At 47.0% G+C, this 18665-nt stretch overlaps 1 protein-coding gene across 4 annotated transcripts in view; it reads left to right on the top strand.

The window, feature by feature from the left end:
- The window catches only part of LOC133066343 (death-associated protein kinase 2), a 140237-nt gene extending 129843 nt beyond the window's left edge, over positions 1–10394 (top strand). For all 4 annotated transcript variants that reach the window (XM_061157331.1, XM_061157329.1, XM_061157330.1 and 1 more), the window contains 3 exons: positions 6677–6766; positions 6887–6970; positions 9711–10394. In XM_061157331.1, the coding sequence (XP_061013314.1) occupies positions 6677–6766; positions 6887–6970; positions 9711–9791 (255 nt within the window). In that variant the 3' untranslated portion in view covers positions 9792–10394. The remainder of the gene's footprint in view (positions 1–6676; positions 6767–6886; positions 6971–9710) is intronic.
- Positions 10395–18665: the final 8271 nt, after the last annotated feature.

Below are 18665 nucleotides of genomic sequence, written 5' to 3'. Positions count from 1 at the left end.
ACCTCTCCAGGTGACTATGAAGGCGGTGGCTCTCCACATCACTCCTCCAGGCAGCGCGGTGGTCCCATGCCAGGGAGAGCTGGCTGTGTGCTCAGCTGTCACGCCTGCTGTCAGCCTCTGTACACGTCTGTGGAACTGAATGGCCTTTTCTCCTTTGTCTGTGAAAACTCTTGGCCTGTGGAGAAGATTCTTTGCCCTGGAGAGGAGATCCAGCAGTGGGCATATTTGAGGAGTGGAAACAGTCAGTTCTATAAATAAACACTGATTATGTCCTGGCTCTGGAGGGAGGTGACAGATAAGGGCAAGACAACCCTTGAATAAAAGACTCAGTGTCTGGGACAGGTAGGGCCCCAACCAACTGCAAGTGAGAAAGACCGTGGTGAGTAATAAAACAGGTACCTAATATTCCGGAAAACAGTAGGGAGATGAATTCTGAGGAAAGGTAAGGAGATGGCAGGGGTTTCCCAGGTGGCGCTCATGGTGAAGAACCCGCCTGTCAATGCAGGAGACATAAGAGATTAAGGTTCGATCCCTGGGTCGGGAAGATCCCCTGGAGGAGGGCATGGCAACCCATTCCAGTATTCTTGCCTGCAGAATCCCATGGACAGAGGAGGCCCGTGGGTGGGCTACAATCCACAGGGTCACAAAAGAATTGGATATGAATAAAGCGCTTAACATTCTCGAAAGGAGGTGGCAGAGGGCAGAAACATTCTCGGCGGGTGGGAGGTGTCTTCCACCAACACTCCCCTCCCTCTATAACCTTGTGGGGAAGGTACTAGGCAGAACTTGGAGGGATGGGATGAGCTCAGATTGTGGTCTGGAACCTAGAGCTGTTAAATGGAAATCAAAGGAGATTATAGAGATTCAAAAGAAGGAGAGTTTGTGTTTTTAGCTTTTCATCATGGGAGATTTTCAAACCTTGCATGGAAGTGTTAAGAATGGCTGAGTTAATTCCATATATCTATTACCCAGCTTCAAAGTATTTTAAAGCAAACTTCAGACTCACTTAACTCATAAATTCTCCAGCAGGAATCTCTTATAAGGCGTTTCTTTTTACCATGACCACTGCATCACGATTGCACCTGACAAAATCAAGAATAATTACTTATCGCCATCTGTATGCACAAGCCAAACTGACTTGCCCCCACTCTTCTCCTGCTGTACTCAATTCAAATCAGGATCCAAACGCAGTCCACACATGGCAGTTGGATATAATGTCTCTCAAGTCTCTTGTCTTCAGTATAAGAGGGAGAGTTTTTGAAGCTTTTCCTGGGAATGAGAAAGTTGCTCAGAAAACTGAATGTCCCGGAGAGAAGATGAAAAGGAAGAGCGTATGCATGCCGAGACCTGACTCAGAAAAGTGAGGCCGGGTCAGGCAAAGAAAGGGGCATTCTTACCTCTTTCCATTGGCATGCTCAGTAGCGGGACAACCTGCGGGCACGCAGCCTCGCTGAAGCTCCCCCCACTCAGCCACAGGGAGGCAGACTCAGGCCTCCTTTCCTGGGTAAACAGAGAGGTAAGGCCAGCAGGGCTCCAGTCAGCAAAACAATCAGCAAAAGGGAGAGATGGAGATGCCACCCACAGAGCAAGGGGCCAGCTACAGAGGGAGAGGAAGGAGCAAGGCCCAGAGTGATCGTCCTGGGTGAACCAAGAAAGTGGGTGCTCAGGTGTCCGTGGCTTTCAGTGGAGGATAGGGCTGGAGGACTGACTCAGATGGAGGTTGGAAAAGTTGCAATCTGTTGGCAGTTTCTAGAGGAGGCTGGAAAACCAGGATTCTGGTCTTTATGCCTGGAAGGATGGCTGCTGCTTCATCTCCCTGCTCTGTGGATGTTGGTGCTGGCCTAGCTCGCCACAACAGACACTTTTTTAAACTGGAGGATAATTGCTTTACAATGTGTTGACTTCTGCTAACAACAATGTGAATCAGCCATAAGTGTACATATAGCCCCTCCCTCTTGAGCCTCCCTCCCACCCCACCCCTATTCCCACTCCTCTAGGTCATCATAGAGCACCAGGTTGAGCTCCCTGTGTATACAGCAGCTTCCCATTAGCTATCTGTATTACACACGGTAATGATTATGGTTGGAGGAGGTTGGTTGTATATGCTTAGTCGTGTCCGACTCTTTGTGACCCCATGGACACAAAGGGGTCCCTCCAGGCTCCTGTGTCCATAAGATTTCCCAGGCAAGAATACTAGAGTGGGTTGCCATTTCCTACTCCAGGTAATGTATATATTTAAAATTATATTCTCTCAGTTTATTTCACCCTGTTCTTGCCCCCACCATCCATGTACACAAGACCATTTTCTACATCTCTGTCTCTATTACTGCCCTGCAAATAGGTTCATCAGTACCATTTTTCTAGATTCCATATATATGCATTAATATAAAATAATTGTTTTTCTCTTTCTGACTTACTTCCCTCTGTAAAACGGCTCCCTGAAGGACTTTTTCAGAGACATCTGTGTCCGCATAAACAAAACCTGACTTTAGCCACAGAGTTCTGTCTTCTTTTCTCCCTTCTCAACATTTTTCTGTGACACTAAACATACTCCTAGGAGCCTAGTCAAAACTGCCCACACTGGTGTCACTGAAGGACCACAAGGCTGAAAGACTTTGTCTGCAGAAAGGGGAGGGTCAGGAGAAGGTGGAACAGACTCCATCTCCCCTCACACCCTCATTTAATCCAACGCGTTGGTGTCACATTCCTTCTGGAACTTGTGTCACTGCAGAATTTACATCTCTCTGACTTCAAGACCTAGAGACAGTGTCCGTGTTTGGTGAGCCTCTTAGCAACCAACAAGACCCATTGATTGGGAAAGGCCAGCCTGACAGGTTTATATACTCTTCCTTGGAGTTCATGCTGTTTTGTGTAGAACACAGACAGGGTCCTTGAAGTGACTGCATCACCTCCCAGGAGCAGCCTGTGGGAATGGTCCCATGTGATGTTGCAGTTGGGCGTCTCTGCTTAGTGGCTGACACTGCTGGACCAGTTGGAAGGTGGGATTCTCACTAATGGGATTCCCCTGGCCTGCATGTCGACCTTCCAACCATGGGGTTTAGCTAACTCTCTCCTGGCAAGGGAACCAATCAATAAGTAGGCAAGAAGGGGTCCCTTTGGTCCCAGGGTCCACTGATTCCAGCTCATCAAACTCTCCGAGTGGAAGAGTGTTCCCTGCCAGGATTAGACTGGAAGGTGAATAGCAGATACTTGTGAAGTTAGAGGTAGAAATGTTCTGTGGGGTGGCAGGATGCCAGTGACCTTGGGAAGGAGATACTAGTTGCTGGGAGATACAGAGCAGGGGGATTAACAACAACTGAATAAATATAGAATAAAAGGTCAGGTAGCGATAGGTCCTGTGAGGAACTAGGGCAGAGGCATAGTGAGTTGCATAGGGCAACCAATGTGCTATTTTATATAGGGCGACCCTGAGGAGGTGACAGTGGGGCACACACCTGAATGAAATGACAAAGTATATACAGTAAGATCCTGAGACCTGGGGTTCCTGGACTAGCAAGCAGACCCGTGCAATGAAAGCCACAGGGATAGGAAGGAGATGGGGAGAAAATCAGATGAGAGAAAGACCCAGATGATACAGGCCTTGGGGTTCTTGGTGAGCTTGTTGGGTTCTTTTGAGAGTGCCTGGAAGCTGCTGGAAGGCTTTGATGCCAGGAAAAAGCAGGATCAGAACAGACCAGTTTGTCCTCTGCCCTCTTTCACTGCTCTCTTGCAGGGAGGACCTAACCCCAGGGCTGGGTTTGCGAGGGGGAAGAGACAGTTAAGGAGAGAGTTGAGAGAGCAGGATATGAGCTGATGGTGCCCTCAGCACCCCCATCCTTTTCCCTTCTCTCTCCTCTCTGACTCCCTCCTTTCCCTCCTCTCTTCCTTCCTGTATTCTTTGGACCAAACCACTGTGTCCCAGTATGGGAGGGTGAGTAAGCCTCTGGCTCTCTCGTCTCCCCTCTGTGTCAGGTGGCATGAACTCTCCTCCATGCTTGCTGACCTCCCCAGGACTCCATGTCTCACCTCACTGGCCCCCCAGGCAGAGCTGTGGGGAGTCAGGGTGTCATGACACGCTTCCGCGGTCTCACAGCTGAGTGGACCCAGGTGCCTGGGCCTCTTGTTGGTGGGAGTCAGTAGGTCCCATGTCCTGGGACTTGGTTCTGATTTGATTCTGCTGCAGCTCAGGGAAACAGTTGACCCATACAGTGCTTCCGCACCCACCTTATTAAGCTCTGGATCAGGAGTGGGGGGTAAGGAAACACTGATAGACATGAAGAAAATCATTCCTGTTATTGGCCACTAGTGGGAGATGACTGTACTGCGGAGCTGACCGAGAGAGGTGCTGTGTATAATAAAGGAGCACACATGTGTTTGGGTCATGTTGGGAGAGACATTGTTTCTTGGAAGTTATCTTGGAAGAGGTCATAATTGAATGGGGCTTTGAAACACACAGAGGCCTTCCTGGAGGAGGGACGTTGGGTGAACATGGAAAGAGCCTCCTGCCAGAAAATGTCAGGACCAGAGCAGTGTGCACCAGCCATATGCACCAGCTTCCACGGACATCTGGTGCCATGATGACAAATAAACAGGCATGGAGGTGTGCTCACAGTGTGGTTAGGAGACAAGACCAGCATTAGGAATCCATGAGTGGCCTCACTCACTGAGGTCACTGAGGTGCAAAAGGAGGCACTGCTTTGAGGAGGCTGTCAGAGCAGAGAGAAAAAATAGAACTGGATGGGACCTTATGGATGACCCTGGGTGGTTCATATTCTTGAGGTCACGGAGTCCTTTAAGAATCAATCAAAGCTATTGACTCTTCTCAGAGGAAAAATATGTCTGTACCTATACACTAAGTTTTTAAAAATTGAGATATAATTCACATATTATAAAATTCACTACTTGAAAGTATACAATTCAGTGCTTGTTAGTGTATTCACAAGGTTATACAACCATCATCTCTATCTAATTCCAGGACATTTTCATCACCCTAGAAAGAAACTTTATAACCTTTCATAGTCTTTCTCCATTCTCCCCTCTCTCCAGCCCTGGCAACTACTAATCTACTTCCTGTCTCTGTGGATTTGCCTATTCTGGATACTTGGGGCCTTTTATGTGATTCAGTTCAGTTCAATCACTCAGTCGTGTCTGACTGTTTGTGACCGCATGGACTGCAGCACAGCAGGCTTGTTTATGTGATTAGAATTATAGAAATGTGGCCTCCTGTGTCTGGCATCTTTCACTTACTATATTGTTTTGAAGGTTTATTCATGTTGCAGTATGTATTAGTACTTTGTTCTTTTCATGAATGGATTTTCCATTTAGTTCTTCCATTGTATGGATAGAGTGGGCTTCCCTGGTGGCTCAATGGTAGAACCTGCCTGCCAATGCAGGAGACACAGGTGTGATCCCTGGGTTGGGAGGATCCCCTGGAGAAGGGAATGGCTACCCACTCCAGTATTCTTGCCTGGAAAATCCCGTAGACAGAGGAGCCTGATGGGCTACAGTCCATGGGATCACTAAAGAGTCAGACACAACTCAGTGACTAAAACAACAACCTGGGTAGACCACATTTTTTTTTTTTTTGTCCACGCATCAGCTGATGCACATTTAGGTTGTTTCTACTTTTTATCTGTTATAAATGATGCTGCTATGAACATCCATGTACAAGTTTATGCACTAAAATCTGCAGATCATTTCAGGAGATTCATAGAACCCCTGAAACTCATCTCTTGAATTCTTGAATTAGGAAAACCTTGTTTATGAAGAGGCAGGAATTCATGAGGGAATGAGCTCCTTAAACTGGAGTCCATTAAATATGCCCACTTTTTAATATCAATTGACTCTAGTACTCTTGCCTGGAAAATCCCATGAACGGAGGAACCTGGCAGTCTACAGTCCATGAGGTCACAAAGAGTTGGACATGACTGAGTGACTTCACTTTCTTTCTTATATCAAAATAAAGCTATTTTTGAAATAAAATAATTCTTATAACGATGGAATGGAGAAGACAGGAAGGCTATCAGTAATTTATTACTATTTACTGAGCAACTCTAAGCGAGGCACTTCACATCTCACAGTCATTTAATCCTAAATAACCCTGTGACACAATGTTATTCATCATCCCCATATTACAGATGGGAAAATTGAGACTCAGAGAAGCCATGCCAGCTTTCTTGGAGAAGTCAGAGCTTAAGCTGAGCCTTGACTGCCAGACAGTGAAAGAAACTACACATCCCATCTCCTCTCGACCCCCATCAAAGCCCCTATTTCCTCCCATTTATTTTTAAGTGGAGTACTAATGCCCCATCTGCTAGCAAGGCATCCATTTTGCTAAGCCCAGAACTGACCCAGTGCACGGTGGTGTCCTGGACTGCCGTACAGTGAACCTTCCCCAGAGGGACCCCTGCCTCCTGCTCTTTCCCTTTGTGGGGGGCAAGCCTCCAGTCCAGCCAGTGTGCCCATCTGGCTGTGGTAATAATAGCTCAGGGGCGCCCTGGGCATCTCCGGAACAGCTGAGATTCATCTGGAGCCCTTGCCCTTAGTGTGAAGTCCTTCTGTGTGTCGCGTCCAGCAGGCAGGTCCCAGGGCCAGGCTGAGGGTGGCATGTGGTCAGGGGTTTAGCTGCTGTCTGAAGCCCAGTGTCAGCCACCATGCTGTCTGCTTTGTCTCCCAGCCGGTGAACAGCCAGCAAGCCCTGATACGCAGGGAGTCTGCGGTCAATCTGGAGAACTTCAAGAAGCAGTATGTCCGCAGGCGGTGGAAGGTGGGTCAGGGTTGGGGGGTGGGCTCAGGGGGCTGAGGTGGGTTCCTGGTTCCTTCCAGACCCCTCCAGGCTCTCTATGCACTTTCTCACCTGGCAATTCCCCTCTGCTCCCTCCCTCAGCTCTCCTTCAGCATTGTCTCCTTGTGTAACCACCTCACCCGATCCCTGATGAAGAAGGTGCACCTGAGGCCGAACGAGGACCTGGTGGGTAAACACAGTGCTCTCTGAGGGTGTAGCCTTGATCTGGGAAGGGGTGTGGGGAGTAGGTGGGGCTTAACTGCTTCCAGCAGGCCCTGCACCGTGTGATCAGCAGAGGCTGTGTTCACGGGCAACCACTGCGGTGGTGCTGGAAGAAGGGTGCTCCAAGCGGGGCGGTGCATGAGCCTCTGGAGGATCTTGAATCCTTTCCTAATGGGCTTTTGGAGGGACTTTGCTGCCACTCCATAGCCCCGGCTTCCCCGGAGGACCTGTAGCCTGTTGGTGCTGCAGGAACTCTGCACAATGAGACTGTCACGGGCGGGCAATCCAAAGTCAGTTCCTGATAATCCAGGGATCTGCTTTAGAATGAGAGCTTTACATTCATTTGCCAGTTTTTCCACTTCTGCTTTGCCTTAGATTACCAATAATAATATTTAGATGATATATTTGATTAGCCTGTTGCAACTTTATGTGCATTTAAAATGGGAGACTTATAATGTCAAAAGCATGGCCTCCGGAGCCAGACTGCCAGGATTCAAATCTGCCACTTACTAGCTGTGTGACCTTCAGGAAATGACTTAACCTCTCTGTGCTAAATGAAATCATTTGTAAAAAGGGGTTAGCAATAGTTCTTACCTCATAGGGCAGTCATGAGGATTAAATGATGACATATTCTTACAGCCTGGCATTTTAAGTGCTCGATACTTATTAGCAGCTAGTATTGTTTAAAATCCTCTTGTAGGCTCTCAAGTGCAGTGCTGGTGCTACCGAGTGCAGTGTCAGTATTGTGGCTGATCAAGGGTCCCTGACAGACCCTCCTCACAGCTTACCAAGTGTGGAGACAGCCTCTCGAATGGCCCAGGTCAGGAGAGAAGGTGACTTCCTACTCAGGAAGAGGCCGTAAGGCAGCAGCCTGCCTGTCAGACCTGGGCAGCCTCGGGGCACACAGCACTTAGGCTACATCCCAGGTCTTGGCACTGCCCCTGTGTGCCCCCCACCAGCCTGAGCTCTTCTTGAGCTTGGGGAACTGGAGGACTTATGGCTTAGAGACCCATAAACTTGGGCTTTGGCCAAGCTGTGTTCCTTCTCTGGCCACCTTCCTCATCTGCTATAAAAGGGGACTGGAACAGCTTCAACTGCATGCAACAAATTGTGATAAATTCTCTTTTCATTTTTATTCTGCTACAAATATTTTCTAATTTTCCTTGTTCGATACAACCATCATTTAAAAGTGGACATTTAATTTCCAAATACATAGAGTTCTTAATGTTAAAAAAGAAGTGGGGAGGGGGACTGGACTTGCTCCTTCTGAGAATCCTGTTAATCACAAGCAGATTGTCACCCAGCTTACTTTTTTATTGTTTGGCTCTGACTCATGCTAAGAAGTTGCAATTCAGCAGAGCTTGAGTTATTTTTATTGTTACAGCCAGGCTAGGTCCAGGATGTATTTGGCTAAAGTTGATCTTGACCTTGAATTTCGAGCTGGTTCAGGCCAAGGGAAAGAGAGGGGGCCCTGAGTAGGCACACGGCTGACAGCGGGCACACCTCTCAGGCTGATTGGCCTGATACAATGCTGGCCACTGGGAAAGAGGAACAGAGAGTAATTAAAAAGAATGTAAAATTCTTTCCTAATTTTTGTTTATGTGTGAACATTTAAATTAGTTCTCTTTTCACTCAAACACAGAGCACCTGATATCAACCCAATGGCTCACCCTCTAAGTAGAAAAGAAATGGGTCCCAGACATCTATTATACAGCTTTCCCAAAAACATTTTCCTTTAAAAAAAAAAAAAAAAAGGAAAGAAGAAGAAAAATAGACACATCCTTTTGTTTAGGAAGCATTAAAATTTAAAATCTGAGGACTTCTCTGTTAGTCCAGTGGTTAAGACTCCATGCTTCCACTGCAGGGGGCATGGGTTCGACCCCCAGTCAGGGAATTAAGTTCACGCATGCTACAAGTTGTGGCCAAAAAATAGGGGGAAAAAAATACAAAAAGAAAAGCTTTAAAAAAATAAAAATAAATAAAACTGTACATCTGACAACAGATTTTTCTATGATTTGCATAAGTCTTTCTCAATTAATACTTCTTTCAGTAGTTTTAATTATTTAAGTAGATGCATATGGAATGAATGAAAAAGGCCCAGGGTGACTGCCTCTGCTCTGGCTTAGCTATGAAGGAGCTGATAGAATCTGCTTTACTCTTTTTCCCTTTCATAAAAAAGGAGCACAGAAGCCATTGGCCCGGAAAGACTACATTGCAGGACTGGCTAAAGGTGCAGCCTAAGCCAGTCAAAGCAGAGGGGGTGAGATGGCCGTCAGAGCCTGGGGAGGTCCTGCTAGCCCTCCTTCATTCTCTCTAGGCGAGGTCAGGAGACCCATCCACTAACCAACTAGCCAGGTGGTCTTAATTATGTGGCAGCCACAAAGGACACCAGATATAATTTTCATGATTATCATTTGGCCTCTTCTGGTGCCCGACTTCCCCTAGAGGCTCCGCCTGCTTTCCTTCCTCCTGGAAAGGCGGCCTCCAGGCAGTTGGCCTGGCCCTGCTTCAGGGACCTTCCCATCCCTATCTCTTCCACCCCTGGTCTCTGGACAGAGCAACAGGCTTCCCCTCCATGTCCACCTCCCTGGTTTACAGGCTCCTGACTCAGGTGCATCAGCCCAGGTTGCCCAGCATGACCCCATTTTTGGCATCTTCTGACCTTCTTGCTCTGGGTCTCTCTCTTTTTTTCTTTTTTTCCCAGAGGAATTGTGAGAGTGACACGGAGGAGGACATCGCCAAAAGGAAAGCCCTCCGCCCCCGGAGGAGGAGCAGTATCTCCTAACTGACCAGGCTCTAGGTGGCCACCAGGGAAGCCCAGGCCCAGCAAGGCTCCTTTCTCTGCAGACTCTTGGACCCCGCTTGTCACCAGCACCTGAGCATTCTGCAACCCTGAGCACTTTGCAAGAAAGATGGGCATGCAGGATTCAGAGGGATTTGTGGGGGATCCAGGAAATCCTGGGAGCTGTGGCTATCTCCTATGGAGGAGACTCCAACATTCCCAAAGCCCTTAATTCTCCATAAAATGGGCTTTCACCTATCTGCCCACCTCAGAACCTGGGATGGGATGTGACCCTAAGAAAATGATGTAGATGACTATCATCACCATCATCATGGGTAAAGGTCAGATTTGGGCAGCTTTCCTTGCAGGATGAGGGAGTTCAGAACCAGCCTGGTCAAAATGATACCAGGAAGACAGATACCTCACCCGTGGGCAGAAGATACAGAGTGAATGTTGGGGTGTGAGGGACCAATCCTGTGACCTCCCAGAACCCACATGGAGTCAGCGTGGCATGCCGGCCAACTTATCAAACCTCCTAAAGCAGCCCATTGGCAGCCCACTGTGTGGTCATTTTTTTCACTTTTATTAAACTTCTTGTTTACCTGATGCTCAGATTCTTTGGGGGATATCTGCATCTGATTTTCTTTAGCTCGGGTGCCTATGACTCTGGGGAGCACCCAGGGTTGGGGTGCTGAGTGGATAGCACCTCAGAAGGTCATATTGAACCACCTGTTCTGGACTCAGGGTGCCTGCCTTCTTCATCTTTCCCTAAAGGTGTGCAGACCAAGAAAACCAGCCTGGATGCCAGCATAGAATACCTGTGTTCCCTCTGCCACAGGGACCATCACCTCTGCTGGTACCACAGAATATTTGGAGAGAGATCTTCAAAGAGGTAGTTAAGGAAAATGAGGTCATTGAGGTGGCCCCACATCCAACATGACTGGCATCCTTATAAGAAGAGAGATCAGAGGAAGAATGTATGAAGAGACAGTAAGAAGGCGGCCATCTGCAAGCTGAGGGGAGAGGCCTCAGGAAACCAACCCTGCCAAGACCTCAATCTCAGACTTCTGGCCTCTGAAACGGTGAGGATGTCAGTTTCTGTTTTTAAGCCACCTAGATTGTGCTGCTTTGTGAAGGCAGCTCTAGAGAACTAATACACCTGCCCAGTGATGGCCAAGATAGGGGCAGGGGGCTTTTTGAGGATATGGTTGAAGAAGGTCAAAGAAGGACCTACAGGGAGAAAGGAGAGGAGAAAGAGATGGATTACCTGGACCCTTGAGTGAATATGGCTGAGAACCTTAACCACTAGGAGTTTGGACCCCGCTTTCTAGGCCAGAAGAATGGTGGTGCTGACCAGAAACCCAAACCAGAAGTAAAAGGGGTCCAGGTGAGGCCCCAAGACTGAGAAAGTACATGGAAAGAGGTGGAAAGAAAAGGAGAGGGGTTCCGGAAGGTGAGTGAGGGGAAGTGTGCCAGGAAGCAGAGAGGGAAAGAAAATAGAGGCGGAAAGGGAAGGGCACGGGGAAGGGGGAGACAATCCTTTCCCGTTGTCAGCAACAGGTTTCAAGACCGTTGAATGAGAGCATGGATAGAGCAGCCTTCATCCAGTGGATGGATCCGGGGCAAAATGGCCCCACAGGATCAGAAAGTCAGTCCAGTTTCAGAAAAGCTTCCAGCCAGAAATGGAGTGACCTGCAAGCTTGTTGAAGAAAGCTCTGCTGTTGCCCTGTGGTTCCTAGACATCCCAGTTCTCAGGAGGATCCAGCTCTGTGCCTCCCTGTAAGCCTCTGGAGGATAGCCAAGGCCAAGAACCACTGTGTTCAGGGCCCCTTGGTCCTGGCTGTGGCTGGACACGCAAGTCATCAGGGAATGCTCTAGAACAGGGGCTCCCGGGAGCTCCCAAGAAGTAATAATGTGGTAGCAGGGAGGGGACTGCCCAGCTGCTAGGAAGAAGAGGAGTGAGTGGCTTTTACAAACCCAGTCTGGAGTTTCCAATCACGACCAAAGGGCAAGCCTTTTGGAACTTGTCTGGCCCAACTACTGCATTGTACTGAAGAGGACACTGAAGCTGAGAGAGAGGAAGTGACTAGTTCTGCTTCACACAGCAAGTTTGTGAAAGTGCCTGACGAAAGCCCAGACTTCCTGATTCCTAGTACAGTGCTCATTTCTACAACTTGACGAACTGCAGGAGACTTTTCAGGAAATGGATGGACCGTTTGCTTTGCGTCATCTTAAACATGCTCTCATCTGTTCTTTACTGTTGCCTGTCTTGTTCATTTCTTTGAAATAGACGAAATGGTCACACTTGCTTCTTTTCAAAGGGCACTGCCCCTCAGCAGGGACAGCTTGGTAGCCAGCCTCCATGGGCTGCAAGTCAGTCAGTGAACTGTTGTTTTTGGACTCGCTCTGTATGCCTGGGACTGTTCTAGATGGGGGATTAGAACAACTAATAACACGGAGGTGACACCTCCCCTACAGGGGTCGACATTCTGTAAGTCCTGGGAATCTAGGACTCCATCCTGCCCATAGGCTGCTCCTCCCACCTCCTTCCCATCCAGGTTATATAAAGCCCTGTTGCCTGAGTCCTCCTCCACCCCCTCCGCCCACGCCAGCTCTCTGGGGTTCAGTGGCACTCGCTGGGTTTCATGAATCCCTCAGGAAGCACAGGGGCAAGCAGTGGGCAGAGGGGGACCTTTGAGAATATGCATATCCTTTGAGGATGAATTTGATACCCAGTAGTCCGAAGGCAAGCACCTGTGCCCCCCATCCAGGGGCCTGGTCACTGTGGCCTCTGGGCCGGCAGATGGCTGGTGCCCTCCAGGTGTGAGGAGGGTGGGGCAGCTGGCCCAGGGGGATCGGGTGTGCTGGGTTCGTTCTGAAGAAGGCTTCGCTGACCAGTTGATACCTCAAGAGGCCACAGCGTGCCCTGAGGCAGATGGAACATTTTTAGTGATGAGAGCTGTGCTCAGTTAAAAGGCAGTCTTCAAAGAGTCTGAGGGTACCCTGTCCCTGTGTTTGCAAGATGCTGTATTAATATTTCACAAATGCACTTATAAATATTTCAGTGCTCTGCATTTTAATGTCAATCTCACTGGTTTTCCTGACTCCAGATCTTAGATCTCATTTGCCTTTTCCACTAGCCTTTTCATTTGCCGATAACCTTATTTTGGAAGGAGATGAAGGCCATATCAGAAGAAATGAACCACAAAATCTCTTTGCAAGGAAAGTAGGTAGGTATGTACGAAAAGAGCTAAACCGAGGACTGGGATAGTGTAAGAAATTTCATCTGGCACAGGCTTTTAGAACTTTTCATCTGGTGCCCCAACTGATGTCATCCTGACATTGTTCAGTTCACTGTTGCTGCACCCCAAAGAATAATTGTCCCTTGGTGTTCTGCTAAGAGGGTCCCATTCTAAGGAGACCTTAATAGGCTTTGGTATTGGAACAGTTGAAGAACTATAAACAATGGTTAATTCACATTTCAAAAATCAGAAACACAGTTTGTGACCTCTCATTAATAGTTTCTGTTTTCCACCTTTTTCCTACTAGTTCCCTTTTTCTCTTCCCCTCCATCCATTAGCAAGTCATAAATATATAGCTGAAGTATATGTTTTAGTAATGTCTTTACTTTTTGAATAAAGTTTGTGTTTCCAGTTCTTAATCTAAAAAAAAAAAATAGTTGGTTATATTATCTGGGGAGAAATAATTTTTTAAGCATTTCCTCCCACACTGAAGTGATCCTCTACCATTGAGCTAAAAACAAAAAAAAATTTAAAGCTCACAATAATTTTTTAAAAACCTGTTCTGCAGTAGGATCACTTATATACAATATTTTAACATTTTATTTAATCCTTGTAACCTTGTAAAATAAAGGAGAGCTCCATTTCTAAAGATGAGGAAGCTGAGACTCAATGGAGTTAAGAAATTTGCATGCGATGAAACAGCTGCAGCGCTCGGAATCTGGATTCCAGCCCAGTTTCGCCTACCTCCAATTCTACATCCTTCTCTACTTTTCCTAGGGAGGCAGTGTTAAGTGAACAAAACATCCCTGAGAACCAGAGACAGCATGATACTGTTTTTATAAAGCTCAAAATCTGTACTATACTTTGTTTGGGGGTATATGCCAATGTATAAAACAGTATTTTAAAGACAAGGCAATAATTACACACAAAATTCAAGATGAGGCTTACCTCCTGATGGCCGAGATGGGGAAGAAGTCAGCAGTGGGTGCTAAGCTGTTGGCAGAGTTCTGGAGAAATTCATGATGGGCTCACAGGAATTCATTTTATTACTTCGCTTTCAAGACCATCCCCATGGAGAAGAAATACAAAAAGGCAAAATGGTTGTCTGAGGAGTCCTTCCAAATAGCTGTGAAAAGAAGAGAAGCAAAAAGCAAAGGAGAAAAGGAAAGATACTCGCGTTTGAATGCAGAGTTCCAAAGAATAGCCAGGAGAGATAAGAAAGCCTTCCTCAGTGATCAATGCAAAGAAATAGAGGAAAACAACAGAATGGGAAAGACTAGAGATCTCTTCAAGAAAATTAGAGATACCAAGGAAACATTTCATGCAAAGATAGGCACAATAAAAGACAGAAATGGTATGGATCTAACAGAAGCAGAAGATATTAAGAAGAGGTGGCAAGAATACACAGAAGAACTGTACAAAAAAGATCTTCATGACCCAGATAATCACAATGGTGTGATCACTGACCTAGAGCCAGACATCCTGAAATGTGAAGTCAAATGGGCCTTAGAAAGCATCACTATGAATAAAGCTAGTGGAGGTGATGGAATTCTAGTTGAGCTATTTCAAATCCTGAAAGATGATGCTGTGAAAGTGCTGCACTCAATATGCCAGCAAATTTGGAAAACTCAGCAGTGGCCACAGGACTTGAAAAGGTCAGTTTTCATTCCAATCCCTAAGAAAGGCAATCCCAAAGAATGCTCAAACTACTGCACAATTACACTCATCTCACACGCTAGTAAAGTAATGCTCAAAATTCTCCAAGCCAGGCTTCAGCAATACGTGAACTGCGAACTTCCAGATGTTCAAGCTGGATTTAGAAAAGGCAGAGGAACCAGAAATCAAATTGCCAACATCCGTTGGATCATAGAAAAAGCAAGAGAGTTCCAGAAAAACATCTATTTCTGCTTTATCAACTATGCCAAAGCCTTCGACTGTGTGGATCACAATAAACTGTGGAAAATTCTGAAGGACATGGGAATACCAGACCACCTGATCTGCCTCTTGAGAAACCTGTATGCAGGTCAGGAAGCAACAGTTAGAACTGGACATGAACAACAGACTGGTTCCATATAGGAAAAGGAGTATGTCAAGGCTGTATATTGTCACCCTACTTATTTAACTTATATGCAGAGTACATCATGAGAAACCCTGGGCTGGAAGAAGCACAAGCTGGAATTAAGATTGCCGGGAGAAGTATCAATAACCTCAGATATGCAGATGACACCACCCTTATGGCAGAAAGTGAAGAGGAACTAAAAAGCCTCTTGATGAAAGTGAAGGAGGAGAGTGAAAAAGTTGGATTTAAGCTTAACATTCAGAAAACTAAGATCATGGCATCTGGTCCCATCACCTCATGGGAAATAGATGGGGAGACAGTGGAAACGGTGTCAGACTTTATTTTGGGGGGCTCCAAAATCACTGCAGATGGTGACTGCAGCCATGAAATTAAAAGATGCTTACTCCTTGGAAGGAAAGTTATGACCAACCTAGATAGCATATTAAAAAGCAGAGACATTACTTTGCCAAAAAAGGTCCATCTGGTCAAGGGTATGGTTTTTCCAGTGGTCATGTATGGATGTGAGACTTGGACTGTGAAGAAAGCTGAGTGCTGAAAAATTGATGCTTTTGAACTGTGGTGTTGGAGAAGACTCTTGTGAGTCCGTTGGACTGCAAGGAGATCCAACCAGTCCATCCTAAAGGAGATCAGTCCTTGGTGTTCATTGGAAGGACTGATGCGGAAGCTGAAACTCCAGTACTTTGGCCATCTCATGCGAAGAGTTGACTCATTGGAAAAGATCCTGATGCTGGGAGGGATTGGGGGCAGGAGGAGAAGGGGACGACAGAGGATGAGATGGCTGGATGGCATCACCGACTCGATGGGCATGAGTTTGAGTAAACTCTGGGAGTTGGTGATGGAAAGGGATGCCTGGTGTGCTGCGATTCATGGGGTCACAAAGAGCCGGACATGACTGAGCGACTGAACTGAACTTTCTCAATTACACAGGAATTATCTACATTTTTTCATTATATATTATATTAAAATAATAAAGGGAGAGGAATTTCCCTGGTGGTCCAGTGGTAAAGACCCTGTCCTTCCAATGCAGGGGATGTGGATTTGATCCCTGGTTGGGGAACCAAGATCCCACATGCCTCACAGTATGGCCAAAAAATTCTTAAAAATTAAATAAAATGGTCGGTACTTTAATGATAATAATAAAGGGAGAAAGTGAGGTGAAAAAAATGAGCCCAAATGGTCATGAACCTGAACCTCCAATATTTTGGCCACCTGATGCTAACAGCCAACTTATTGGAAAAGACTGATGCTGGGAAAGACTGACAGCAAAAGGCAAAGAAGGCTGCAGAGGATGAGTTGGTTGGATGGCATCACCAATTCAATGGACATGAACTTGGGTAAACTCTGGGAGATAGTGAGGGATGGGGAAGCATGACATGCTGCAGTCCATGGGTTCACAAAGAGTTGGACTTAACAACTGAACAACAGTCATGAGATGCCATAGTGGGCAGGACATGGAGGCTGTGTAGCAATGATCCCTGTATGTGCCTTTGCCCTCAAGACTTGATGCTGGGCGTTGCCATGTGTCCTTTTACCTTGATCCAAGGTCATTGTGCCACCCTGTGTGAATGCTTTGACTGAATTATTATAGTCCCATTTTAAAGAGAAGAAGTAGAATATCCCTCCTGTGTCCCAGGTCACCTCCCCAGCCAATCCCTCCCCTTGGAGTATGCCTAAAGATTGTGGTCTGAGGACATCTTCTGAGCCCAGCTACATTGTTGGCCAACTCACACTCTGGTGCCTTCCCGTCTCTCTGAGCTTAATCCCAGAGGCTGGACAGGGTTTGAAAAGCCATCTGGGTCATTCCTCTGCTCATTTTGAATTGAGAAGAGGCAATCCAGTTCTGAGTCTTCCCTCAATTTCCTTTCTTAATTCTCAACCAAAAGTGTTAGTCACTCAGTCATGTCCAACTCTTTGTGACCCCGTGGACTGTAGCTCACCAGGCTTCTCTGTCCATGGAATTTCCCAGGCAAGAAAACTGGAGTGAGTAGCCATTGCCTTCCACAAGGGATCTTCCTGACCCAGGGATTGAAACCAGGTTTCCTGCATTACAGGCAGATTCTTTAGCCTCTGAGCCTCCAGGGAAGACCCTCTTAACCAAGAGGCCTGGGTTAATTCCCTGACACTTTCCAGCTTTTGGATCTTGGCCTTGTCTTTCACCATTTCTGGGCCTCAGTTTTCTCATCTGTGCACTGGTGATAATTATATCAATGTTATTTGTCATGAGTGCCTCATTGAGACCCATTTTGGAAGGGAGGTTTTGAAGAACTTGGTAAACATAGGGACTTGTTATTTACATAACTTTGATGCACTCTGAGACTGTAGGCATAAGGAGCAGCTCTGAGAAAAGTAAAAGCAGAACACCCATGGTAACAATGGCACTCAACACTGGTGCCCTGGACTCTGGGTGGTGGGTCCTGGGGTCCTAGCTCACCTCCCACTTACCTCTTCTGCCCCGACGCTCCTGTGTGATGCCTGATCCTGCACAGACACTCGGCCATGGTTTATTAAACAGAGGAGGAAGCAGGAAGGAATCCCGCGTGTGGGACCAAGGCTCTTAGCTGGCCACCTTCTGCCCACCCCGCCAGAGGGTGCCTGCTAGGGGGGCCGGAGGTAGGAACAGAGCCCTGCTGGAGGCAGGGTGCTGAAAGCGAGGCTTACTGCTGCTTTGCCTTTTCATTCAAGGCTTGTGTAGCTCACCTCAAAGGGCATGACAACTCTTTGAGGAAGTAAATACAGGACTCAGACTATTTGGCCCCCACTTTGTTTCCTTGTTTTATTCTTTTTGATGCTGTTTTAATTTGCTAGGGCAGCCATTGCAAGATAGTAGCCTGGGTGGCTTAAACAAGAGAAGTTTATTTTCTCACAGCTTGAGAAGCTACAAGTCCAATATCAAGGTGCCAGTAGGATTGGCTTCCTCTGGGGTCTCTGTCCTCAGCTCGTAGACAGCTGCCCTTACTGTCTCTTAACACAGTTGTTCCTCTGGGCACAAACGTCCCTGGCCTCCGTGTGTCAGTATTTCCCCTTCTCCTAAGGTCACCAGTTGTGCTGGGCTAGGGCCCACCCTCCTGGATCAGTTTAACTTGATCACCTCTTTGAAGGCATGTGTGTGTGCTCGGTCGCTTCAGTTGTGTCTGACTCTTTGCAACCCCATGGACTGAGGTCTGCCAGGCTCCTCTCTCCATGGGATTCTCCAGGCAAGAATACTGGAGTAGGTTGCCATTTCCTTCTCTAGGGGATCTTCCCCACCTGATTGGCAAGTCTCTTGGCATTGGCAAACAGATTCTTTACCACTAACGCCACCTGAAGGCCCTATATCCAAATACAGTCCCATTCTGAGGTCCTGGGGGTTAGGACACACGAGTTTGTAGGGGAGGTGGAAGACACAATTCAGCCTACAACAAGTATATTCTTTAAGAGTTATTTGCGTTTTTGATGTCTGCCGCCTCCTGTGGGCCGTAAGCTAGTGGTATGGTCTGTCTGTTGTTCTGTGTATAGTGGGGTGTTCATAAGTATTTATGGACTAAATTAGTGAATGGCTTGTTTTTCCTTGGTTGA

Source organism: Dama dama, chromosome 12 (assembly GCF_033118175.1).
Source record: "Dama dama isolate Ldn47 chromosome 12, ASM3311817v1, whole genome shotgun sequence".
NCBI classification, from domain to species: domain Eukaryota; kingdom Metazoa; phylum Chordata; class Mammalia; order Artiodactyla; family Cervidae; genus Dama; species Dama dama.
The sequence above is the reverse complement of the archived record's forward strand: the minus strand, read 5'-3'. Positions and strand labels throughout refer to the sequence as shown.